The sequence below is a fragment of the Bos mutus genome, chromosome 21 (genome assembly GCF_027580195.1).
Source record: "Bos mutus isolate GX-2022 chromosome 21, NWIPB_WYAK_1.1, whole genome shotgun sequence".
Classification (NCBI taxonomy): Eukaryota; Metazoa; Chordata; class Mammalia; order Artiodactyla; family Bovidae; genus Bos; species Bos mutus.
This window is the reverse complement of record NC_091637.1, coordinates 63779286-63791584: the sequence shown is the minus strand read 5'-3', so window position 1 is coordinate 63791584 and position 12299 is coordinate 63779286. Positions and strand designations below refer to the sequence as shown.

The 12299-nt window shown below is 41.5% G+C and overlaps 1 protein-coding gene across 6 annotated transcripts in view; it reads right to left on the bottom strand.

The window, feature by feature from the left end:
• EML1 (EMAP like 1) overlaps positions 1 to 12299 on the bottom strand; it is a 199021-nt gene that overhangs the window by 58100 nt on the left and 128622 nt on the right. For all 6 annotated transcript variants that reach the window (XM_070357957.1, XM_070357954.1, XM_070357956.1 and 3 more), the window contains exon 3: positions 9967 to 10102. In XM_070357957.1, the coding sequence (XP_070214058.1) occupies positions 9967 to 10102 (136 nt within the window). The remainder of the gene's footprint in view (positions 1 to 9966; positions 10103 to 12299) is intronic.

Sequence of the window (12299 nt, the reverse complement as noted above, 5' to 3'; positions counted from 1 at the left end):
ACCCCTGGCTCTCTGCTGAATCTCTTAGTTAACAACACCTAGGGAAGAAGTAGTAACAGCTACGTGATTTAAGACTTGAGCAATGGCAGGCATCAGGTAAGACCCTCTAAGCGACTACACTAGCAGCAGGTGAAACGGGCAAGCGGCATCAGGGAGGTTACACTGGAAGTCTAAGTGCCCCTCACCTGGCCATGGATCTGTTCAGTGTGTAAGCACTGAGAAGGCTCACAGACCTGTTTAATCTATGTATGAGAGGCGTGCAGAATAAACGTGAGTGTAGTAATAAAAGCATGGAAAATTATTTTTGTAAACTTCAATAAATTACAGAATACACTGCACATTAAAACAGGAAAGCATTTCGGTCTGCATATATAGACTTGGGTATAACCCATCACAACCCTTTCAAGATATTTGTTATTTGCACATTTGCATTAACATGTTAATCTTTTTTTTTTTGTTTAATCTACTATTGTTGTACACTCAAGAAGAACAAGAAATTTCCTTTTGAGAGCCAAGGGCTCTTCTGAATTAAAGAGGACTTACTAGGACTCAAAGCCAAGGACAGAAAATAGAGCTTGAAGACAAGACACTTGCAGGAACAAGGGCGGTCAGAAGGAGTTAATACTGTATACACTCTGTGAGGAGCCTCCTGCAATAAACAGCAGGGAGTAACCAAAGAAGTTATGTTCCCTCAGGACAGCAAGGGTAAAATCATGCTCTTTATTTTCAAAGTGGTAGAAGTCCTAGCTTGGGAGAGAATGTATAATCACACATTTTTTAGTGCTTAAGGCAAATACGTCTGGTGTAGAAATGCACTAATAATACCACCATTTCTTCTTTTCCCTTCTGCTCTCAGCCCCACTCCCAAATTCCATACTTTCTAAGTTCTGAAAACGTAATAGTTCTTTACACTACACCACAGTTGCATTCAATGGCTTTTGCCGACTTAAACTAAATTTCAGATGTAAAACTGTATCTCTGCAAATGGAGAGCAGAGGAAAAGTGGCCATCTTTCTTCTCAAGGTTAGATAGTAACTCTAAGTGTAATAAGCTACCATGACTGATGTCTTTCTTTCATTATGTGATCTGGAACCAAGAATTGGCTTTCCAAAATCTTGGGGAAAAGATCCCAAATTTTTACAATTGAAAAAAAATATGAATCTTAAGGGGAAGCTTGTATGCGTGACCAGAGATTTTCTAATGAGGTCATCTGTCATGACAGCTGGAGTGATTAACACTAGATTAGAAGAATTATCTACTTGACAAATGCGGGCAGGAAATGGCAACCACTCCAGTATTCTTGTCTGGAGAATCCCTTTGACAGAGGAGCCTGGTGGGCTACAGTCCATGGGGTCATAAAGAGTTGGACATGACTGAGCACATGCTCGACAAATACTTGGAATCAACTTATACTGGGTGCTGTGCTGAGCACTGGCAAGTCAGCAGGGACCAGAACTAACCTGGCTTTTGTCCTGCAAGGGTGAGGGAACTGTGACAGACTGAAGTCACACACTTCAATAATTAAGAAAGGCTAAAGACATCATTGCAACAACAAAAAGGTATTTTCTAAGAAGCCTGGTGGTCTTAGAGAATTTGACACATGAAAATAAGTTGGTTTTTTTTTTTTTCTATCATATGAAGTCAACTACCTGAGCCTAGGGGGCTTCCCTGGAGGCTCAGATGGTAAAGAATCCACCTGCAATGCAGGAGACCTGAGTTCGATGCCTGGGTTGGGAAGATCCCCTGGAGAAGGGAATGGCTACCCACTCCAGTATTCTTGTCTGTAAGATTCCATGGACAGAGGAGGCCAGAGGGCTACAGTCCATGGGGTCACAAAGAGTCAGACAAGACTGGGCGACTAACATTTCACAACCTGAGCCCAGACCGGGGAACTGCATCCTTTCTGATAAGAGGGTAGGTGCCAATTCATCTTCCTCTGTTCAACAGCATAATACTCCCATCTCTAGTCTTGTTGGAGAGATCAGACTCAGAATATGAATTTAACACATACATCTCAGTGGATCTCAATGATAAATATATTAGAAAAACGAAACAACAACCCGAAGCAGATTTAAATCCTTAAGCACCTGGTGCTGACTTCGGGGCTTTCACAAACACTGTCTTGCTAATGAGTGCAGCTATTTTTCCAAAGGACTGTCAGCTGTTTGTTTGGAAACCATGGATATTTACCATACTATCTTCCAATTGGAGCGGAGCATTTTAAAAATAATGCTCTCTTTTTGCACCAGTTTTGTTCTTTTGATCTCTCTTCTCACAGCTCTGCGCTATTGTAAAGCTCTACTTAGGGGTGGAAAGAATGAGTGATTGTCTCCGTTTTGAGCCAGTGGGAATGTTGTTCTATTGTCAGCTTCAGCATCCCCACTGAGCAAGGTACGACCTACAATGTCTTCCCGGATTCTCTGCCTTTTCTTCTTTGACTAATGGAAACAAAGCTTTTCCCAAGGATTCCAAATCAAGCCCCCAATCGAAGTCTTAATTGGCAACACAAAGCACAACCCCTGGGTGCTGGACAATTTCCAAAGGGGATTTTGTTCTTCAGTACTAGGCTGAAAAAACCCGAGAAAAGAAAACAAACATATACCCATCCAGACGCCGCAGACGCCCCAGTTCGTTTAATTTAGAACTCTGATTACAGAAAAATTCTAACACGATTGTACATGTATTTTAAATGTCTTGGAGGTTGTTTTACTCCTAACAGTCAGAATGCCCAGCTTGCTTCTGTTTTCAAAACTCTCTCTCCTCAGGAGAGATCTATAGGAACTTTATCACAGAGTAACTGTTAACAGGCCACTGTTTGGGTTTCCAACTTCCAGATGGATGAGAATTCAGATCCACGGAAGCCCATATAAGGCAAAGAAACAAAGTAAGTGAATCACTACGCCTTATGCTGAAAACCAAGAGTTTCAGACAATCTAGAAAACCACGTTAATTCTAGTTGACCGCTAAACAACAGCTTATCAAATGACTATGACTGATCATTTTGTCACAGAAAAAGAAAAGTCTACAGAGGACTAAGAATATTTATAGGAGGAAGCTTATTATCTAAATGCTGATATACAGGGTTTTCCCAGTGGTCCAGAGGTTAAGACCTCACCATCCAGTGCAGGGGTGCAGATCCGGTCCCCGTGCCGGGAACTAAGATCCCACATGTCTCATGGCCAAAATGCCAGAACATAAACAACACAAGTAAAGTTGTAACAAGTTCAATAAAGATTTAAAATTGGCTGATATACAAAAAAACTTTCCAAAGTGCTAATGCATACACATATATAAAGTATGCATGCTTAATTGGCTCAGTCGTTGCTCAGCGATCCTTTGGATGGTAGCCCATCAGGCTCCTCTGTCCATGGGATTTCCCAGGTAAGAATACTGGAGCAAGTAGCCATTTCCTTCTCCAGGGGATCTTCCCGATCCAGGAATCGAACCCGAGTCTCCTGTGTCTCCTGCATTGCTGGCGGATTCTTTACCCGCTGAGCCACTGGGGCAGCCCGTATCAAATGTGATGGTTACTAATTATCCTCCCTTCCTTCTTTCCTTGCAAGATAATATTGCTGAGGACGAGCCCTGTCCATGAGCTCCTTCATACCTGGAGGAGCAGAGGACCCAGGGCTCTCTCACAGCACAGGCCTGGGTCCTGACCTGGGAGTTCAGGGCTTGCAGCCCCTTATCAATGGGCAGGTCTGTCTCTCAGAGACGCAAGCTGCCGGCATCTCTGCTCAGCCACCCTCACCCCTGCCTGCTGCTCCTGTCAGCACTCTCGGGGCTTCTCAGAACATCCCTGTTTCTAACGAGCATCATCTACACAAGGGTACACAAGAGGGATGGTTTCCAAAGAGTAATTATATGGAGCACTTTTTTTTTTTATAAGGAGATGCAAGCGCTGACCTGGAAATCTTTGCAAGAACCAGCCCATCACAGTGAAAGGAGTGTGAGCTCTGGCACCAGACAGACCTGGGTTTGAGCCCATGTTCTCTCCACTCACTTGATCCCAGACCAGTTACTTCACTTCTCTGAGCCTCAGTTTACCTATTGGTAAAACAGGGATAATAATATGTCCCTTGGAAGGCTGTTTTGAGGATTAGTGATAATGGCATTAAAAACTTGGTGCTTTGTAGGCTTTTATTATATTATCATCAAAAATGATTTCTGCCATCATCACTGATTTAAAGAGGGGCTGAAACACCACTGTGCCTCTTTGTCTCTGTGGAAAAGTAGACAGCGTACTAAAAAGGAGAGACATCACTTTGCTGACTTTGACCATAGTCAAAGCTATAGCTTTTCTAGTAGTCATGTATGGATGTGAGAGGTGGACCATAAAGAAGGCTGAGCACCAAAGAATTGATGCTATCAAACTGTGGTGCTGGAGAAGACTCTTGAGCATCCCTTGGACTGCAAGGGGATAGCACCAGTCAATCCTAAAGGAAATCAACTCTGAATATTCATTGGAAGGACTCATCCTGAAGCTGAAGCTCTAATACTCTGGCCACCTGATGTGAAGAGCCAACTCACTGAAAAACACCCTGATGCTGGGAAAGATTAAGGGCAAGAGGAGAACGGGGTGACAGAGGATGAGATGGTGGGATGGTATTACTGACTCAATGGACATGAGTTTGAGCAAGTTCCGGAAGACAGTGGAAGACAGAGAAGCCTGATGTGCTGCAGTCCATGGGGTTGCAAAGAGTTGGACATGACTGAGTGACTGAACAAAAACAAATCAATTAGATTCTGCAGCAGAGTACTAGTTACTTTGGATCAAACGCAGAGGCTTCTACAAAAACAAAGTGCAAGAATACTTGACATAAGCTCTCAGGAAATGAACTGAAAGCTAGAAATTCTATCTGCATTTCAAATTTTACTTTTATCATGTTTTGCTCTGAAAATATTTTTTATTTTACTTAAACTCCAAATACATAAAGAGATCTCAATTATAAAAGTGAATCTTCAAGAATGAAGACAAAGAATCTCATTTTTCATTAACTATTTGCTACCTTAAAAAGTCAACCTTGAAATTAAACAACCCACTCTTAAACAGCTAATGGGTTAAAGAAGAAATCACAAGAGAATTTAGAAAATATCTGGAAACAAATGAAAACAAACAAAAAAGATTCCAAAACGCGTGGGATGCAGAGAGCAGTACTAACAGAGAAGTTTATAGCTATGAAAACACAGAAAGATCTCAAATCAACAAATTAACTATATTTCTACTTCTCAAGGAAGTAGGAAAAAACAACAATAAATAAAACCAAAAGTTAGCAGAGGGAGAGTAAAAATAAAGATTATAGCGGAGATGAACAAAATAGAGAAAAGAAAAACAATAGAAAAAAAATCAAGAAACCAAGAGTTGATTTTTTTTAAAAGACCAATAAAAGCGCTAACTCCTCCATTAAACTAGAAAAAAAAGAGAAGACTGCGATAACTAAAACTCGAAACAAAAGAGAATATTACAACTGATGTCACAGACATAAAAAGGATTATGAGACTACTATGAATAAGCAATGCCTTCGAGCCTCGGTGCTGGAGAAGACTCTTGAGAGTCCCTTGGACGGCAAGGAGATCCAACTAGTCAATCCTAAAGGAAATCAACCCTGAATATTCACTGGAAGGACTGATGCTGAAGCTGAAGCTCCAATACTTTGGCCAATACTTTCTTCTGATGTGAAGAGCTGACTCATTGGAAAAGACCCTGACGCTGGGAAAGACTGAAAGCAGGAGGAGAGGAAGGCGGCAGCAAATGAGACGGGGGGATGGTATCACCAGTGCAACGCACATGAGTGTGAGCAAACTCCAGGAGGCAGTGAAGGACAGGGAATCCTGGTGTGCCGCAGTTCACGGGGTCAACAGAGCAGAACCCGAATGAGCGAGCGAGCAACAACTACTGAACTGAATTTATCAGCACATTCAAAGGATTACACACTATGAGCAAGTGGGTTTTCCACCTGGAATGCAAGGACCGTTCAATATAAGAAAATTAATACAATATACCCCATTAACAGAAGGAGACAAAAATCACACCATCATCTCAACTGGTGCAGAAAAAGCACTCGACAAAATTGAACACCCTTCATAATAAACACACTCAACCAAATAGGAAGAGAAGAAAACCACCTCAACATAGTAGAAGTCAAAAAGTAAAAATGAAAAGCCCACAATGAGCATCATACTCAATGGTGAAAGACTGAAAGCCTTTCCTCTAACGTCAGGAATAAGGTAAGGATACTCCCTCTCGCCACTACTATTGAACGTAGTACTGGGAGTTCAAGCCAGAGCAATTACATGTGAAAAAGAAGTAAAAGGCAGCCAAAGTTGGAAAAAAGAAAGTAAAATCATCTCTCTTTGCAGATGACATGATTTTATATGTAGAAAACCCTAAAGATTCCACAAAAAACTGTTACGACAGATAAACAATTTCACTAAAGTTACTGAATACAAAAAACAAAACACAAAAATCAGTTCCATTTCTATCCACTAACAATGACCAATCTAAAAAGGAAATTAACAACCCCATTTATGATAGCATCGAAAAGGACAAAGTACTTACAAATAAACTTAACCAAGAAGTTGAAAGACTTATAGACAGAAAACTATTAAACAATGCTGAAAAAAATCAAAGAAGATACAAAGAAATGGTAAGTCATCCTCTGTGGAATTGGAGGACTTAATATGTTAAAAAATGTCCATACTACCCAAAATGATTTATAGATTCAATGCAATCCCTATCAAAATACCAATGGCATCGTTTGTAGAAAAAAATTCTAAAATTCATATGAAATCCCAAGGGATCCAAATAGCCAAAACAATCTTGAAAAAGGAGAACAAAACTGGAGGACTCACATTTCCTGATTTCAAAACGTACTACAAAGTAACAGTGATCAAGACAGCGTGGTACTGGAATAAAGATAGATGTTGTCATTGCTTTAGTTGCTAAATCGTGTCAGACTCATCTGTGACCCCAATGGATTGTAGACCGCCAAGCTCCTCAAATGTAAAATGGTGCAATCATTAAGGAAAACATTATGACGTTTCTCAAGAAGTTAAAGATTGAATTATTAAGTTGGTGCACACATAATTGCAGTCTCAGACTGTGGATTTTACATCATTACAAGTAGGCTCAATCATGTCTTTATTAAACAAAATAGGAACCAGTGCAATCAGTGCATTTTTGCCAATGAGAAATGAGTTCGTTTATTTCTGCCGTGTAAAAATCCATGCTTTGGGGTTTGAGGAACTCTTGGAAAGCGTTTTCTGTCTCCTGCTGGCTGTGGAAGTGTTTTCCCTGCAAAAAGTTGTTGAAATGCTTGAAGAAGTGGTAATCAGTTGGCAAGAGGTCAGGTGAATATGGCAGACGAGGGCAAGCTTTGTAGAGCATTTTGTTCAACTTTTGAAGCGCTGGTTGAGTAACGTGCGGTTGGGCACTGTCGTGGAAAAGAATCGGCCCATTCTTTGGACCGATGCGCGCTGCAGCCACTGCAGTTTTCAGTGTGTCTCGTGGATTTGCTGAGCACAGTTCTCAGATGCAATGCTTTCACCAGGACTCAGAAAGCTGTAGTGGATCAGACGCGCAGCAGACCACCTAACAGTGGCTGTGGCATTTTTTTGGTGCAGGTTTGGTTTTGGGAAGTGTTTGGAGTTTCTTCTCGGTTCAGCCACCGAGCTAGTCATTGCCCGTTGTTGTATAAAGTCCACTTTTCATTGCATGTCACAATCTGAGAAATGGTCTGCTGTTGTGAGAAGAGAAGACAACACTGCAAAATGATTTTTTTGCCTTTTGGAAGCTCACGAGGCACTCACTTATCAAGCTTTTTCACCTTTCCAATTTGCCAAATGACTGGAGAATGGTCGACTTTGAGTTCTTGGGCAACTTCTCGTGTAGTTTTAAAAGGATCAGCTTAGATGATCCTCTCAACTGGTTACTGTCAGCTGCCGACGGCCAGTCACTGAGCCCTCATCCTCAAGGCTCTCGTATCCTCTGCAAAACATCTTGAAGCCCCGCTGCGCCGTTCAGTTCCCAGGCCAGATACAGTGTTGATGCTGTGAGTTGTCTCCACTACTCTGTGACCCATTTTGAACTCGAATAAGAAAACTGCTTGAATTTGCTTTTTGTCTAATATCATTTCCCTAGTCTAAAATAAATATAAAATAAATATCAAGTAATAAGTCATTAGCAAAAAACATAAAGCAAGAAATGCTCATTAAAATAATATATAACAACCACATTTATTTAAGAACGTATTCCAATATCAAATGGCCAAGTTCAGCAATGCAAATCTGCAATTACTTTTGTACCAACCTAACACCAAATGATTTAACAATCCACTTTGGGGTATATACCCCCAAAGATTTCGAAGCAGGATCTCAAAGAGATATTTGTACACCTACATTCACTGCAGCATTATTACAATAGGCAAGAGGTGGAAGCAACCCAAATGTCCATCAACATGAATGGATGAAGAAAAGGTGGTATATATATGCACAAAAAATGTTATGCAGCCTTAAAAAAGAAGGAAATCTTGTTACAAGCTACAATGTGAATGAACTTTGAGCATATTATGTCAAGTCAGCCACAAAAGGATGGATACTGTGTGATCCCACTCAGACGGAACATCTGATGTTGTCAAAATCATAGAAACAGAAAGGAAAAGCGTGATCACCAAGGGTTCTGGGGAGGACTTACTGTTTAAGAGGTATAGTTTCAGTTTTGCAACATGAAAAAGTTCTGGAGATCTGCAGTAAAACAACGAGAATATACTTGACACTACTGACCTGTACACTAAAAATAGCTAAGGTGCTAAGTTTAATGTGATGTGTTTTTTGTTGTGGGTTTTTTTTTTCCACAATGAAAAAAAAAAAAGGAGGAAATGGTTACAGATGACAACCTGAAACTTAAAAAAAAGTCAGAATTGTCAGCCTTACAACATCTAGATGAATAAAAGACAGTCTATATCTACTGCTGCTGGTTAGGATCCAGAAGGTCATTTCATGTTGATTATAAATAAATGATTCAAGTAAGTAATAAAAAGGTATGAAATGAGGCCAAGAATTTCATTTTAAAGTTCAAAAAGCCCTGCAAAATCAATTTTCTCAAAATTCACAAACAATAAGTACACAGAGCTCTATCTGACGAAACACCGTGCAACTCTGCTCAACGACGAGTCTCTGCAGAAACACCCTGTATCTAGAAGATACGATGGGGTTGCTGTATTTTCATTCTGAGTCACAATGCAGCCTCAGATCCACTCTCATCAACCCACGGGGCACCCCGGCGCAGGGCAGGGCACACTGAATCCCCAACACCTATACAGAAGGTAGCATTTTAATAACGCTGCAAGTTCTTAGAAGAAGCTCATGAGGCCGCATTGCAGAATTTCTTTACCACTTTCTGTGCCAGATGACCAACAGGTGTTTTGTTTTTTTAGAGCATAAAAATTTGGAAAAGTAGGCTGGCATATAAAATCTACAATTTTAATATGACAATTGTGAAATTGTGAAAAAATTAAGAGCGACCTACGCGCTATCTGACAAACATCAACAGCTGAAACTCCACTGTTAAATGCCACCCAAATTTTACTGACAAAAATTTAAGCTCGGTACAGCAGTCTGAATTTTGCTATATTCCAAACCCTTGAGACCTGAGAACGGCGTATTCATTTTTTTGTATAGGTCATACTCCCACTTTTTTTTTTTTTTTTAATTAAAAGTGAAGTTTAAGCAGAAACACAAAATGGTACACTGTGGCTTTAGTGAATGTAAAATCAGAGTCTGTGATTATATCTAAAAAAAAAAGGCAGAATAATAAATCAACACGGGTTCTGTTTTGGCAACACACCAAATATTGCGCTTTCACAAGCTTTAACTCAAAGGAGAAATATTCAAGTGTCATACAAAAGACTAATGCTGATTTCAGCATCCGAGTTGCCGCAGCTTTCATCGAAGGCGCCTCTTGCCTACCTCTTGGCTGCGGCAGGCACAGCGGGTTCTCTCCGGGCCCCCGGGGGCGCTGGCAGGGAGCCACTGGGTTTCTTTGGTACCACAGTGCCGTTGTTGACCGTGGTTCTTAAAGGCAAGGTCTGCACCAGTGGTCTTGCTGGAAGACAAGCAGAAAAGGCAATTAGGACCTTTCCCTTTTCAAGGGAACTTTATGGGACTTAAGGTAACGTAGAAAGAGAAAGGACATCCGTTTCAAAATGCTAGCAGTCGACAAAGGTAAAGACAACTCTGAAACAACAAACCCAGCCACTCAGAAGGGACCACTCAGGAGGGACCTACGTGTAACCTGTACAACCGCAAAACTTCTAGATGAAAACATAGGAGAAAAATCTGTGTGACCCTGAGTTTGCTGATGAGTTTTCAGATATAACACCAAAAGCACATCCATGAGAGAAGAAAAATTAAAAGCTTAGGCCTCATTAAAATGAAAAAAAAAAAAAAACCCAAAACTTTAGCTGAATGACATCATTAAGAGAATGAAAAGGCAATTCCTAGACCGGGGGAAAATATTTGCAAGTCACATATCTGATGAAGGACATGTATACAGAATAGGAAAAGAACTCTTAAAATTCAACAGAAAGAAAATGAAAAGCCCAATTAAAAAAATGGGCAAAAGATCTGAACAGACACCTCACCAAAGAATATATACAGATGGCAAATAAGCATATGAAAAGATGCTCAATATCTTTTGTCATTAGGGAAATGCAAATGAAGACAATAATGAGATAGGTCTATTCCACCTATCAGGAGGGCCAAAGTCCAGAACACAGACCACGTACCAACTGCTGGCCAGGAGGCAGAGCAACAGGAACTCTTCTTCGGAGCCAGTGGGAATGCAAAATGGGGCAGCCCACTTTGGAAGACAGTCTGGCAGTTTCTTACCAAACTAAGGCTTATAAACTTCACCACTGTGGTTGTTGCTTAGTTGCTAAGTCGTGTCTGACCCTTTTGCCACCCCTTGGGCTGTAGCCCACCTGGCTCCTCTGTCCATGAGACTTCCCAGGCAAGAATACTGGAGTGGGTTTGCCATTTCCTTCTCCAGGGGATCTTTCTGACCCAGGGATCAAACCCTTGTCTCCTGCACTGGCAGGCAGATTCTTTGCCACTGAGCCACCTGGGAAGCCCCAAATTTTACCATAGGATCCAATAATTGTTCTGGACACTAAGTATTTGCCCAACTGATTTGAAAACTTACGCCTACACAAAACCTGCATTTAATATTTGTTGCTGTTCAGTTGATAAGTCGTGTCCAACTCTTTGCGATCCCATGGACTGCAGCATGCCAGGCTTCCCTGTCCTTCACTATCTCCGGGAGTTTGCTCAAACTCATGTCCATCGAGTCGGTGATGCCATAAAGCTGTCAAAACCGGAAGTAACCAAGAGGTCCTTCAGTGGGTGAGGGGTAAACAAACTGCGGTCCATGCAGGCAACGCAATGGGATTCAGTGATAACAGGAATGAACCAATCCACGCAACCCTGGATGAATCTTAAATCCAAATTGCTGAGTGAAAGGAGCCAGTCTGAGAGGCTATACACTTTATAAAAAGTTAAACTATAGAGACAGAAAGTGGGTCAGAGGTTGCCAGAGACTGGAGATGGTATGACCAGGTGAAGCACAGAGGTTCTTGGGGGTGGCAAGGCTATTTTGTGTGATATTGTAATGGTGGACATATGACACTACACAGCTGTCAAAACCCACAGATCCTTTTATTATTTTATTAAGAGTGAGCCCTAATATATGCAAATAACGTTCAGTTAGGAGATGGAGGAACCCCATGACGGAATGCAGATTGTGACAAAAGAATCTAACCAACCGCGTTAGAAATACACAATACAACCACATGGAAGGGGGTGGAGAGGAAAGGGGCCAACAGAGGAATTCTGGAAATGAGTAGAGACTGGAAGACTACAAAAGGCATTGCACATAAGTACCGTATTCTAATAATGGCTGGCAAACTTGCTTCCCACGGGGCCATGGGTTAATAGCTCTGAAACCACAGTGTGTGAGCACGAGAACTGAACAACTGGTGGATGCACCAGCGGATGGTAGGAACCGGCTTCTGGCCACTGGAGAGGAAGATGACAGACCAGCAAGGGGGGAGGACTAGAACAAACCAGGAGGAACGGAGCGGAGGAGGAGGCAGCAGCGTGAACGCACGTCTAGCTTAACAAAGACAGAGACACACAGGTCCGTAATAACAGGTGAGCCTGCACAGACATCTATTTCCTAGCTCTGCCTGCTGAGAGACCCGAGGCCCACGCCTTGGTTTCTGATCCCACTCTACAACAAAAGG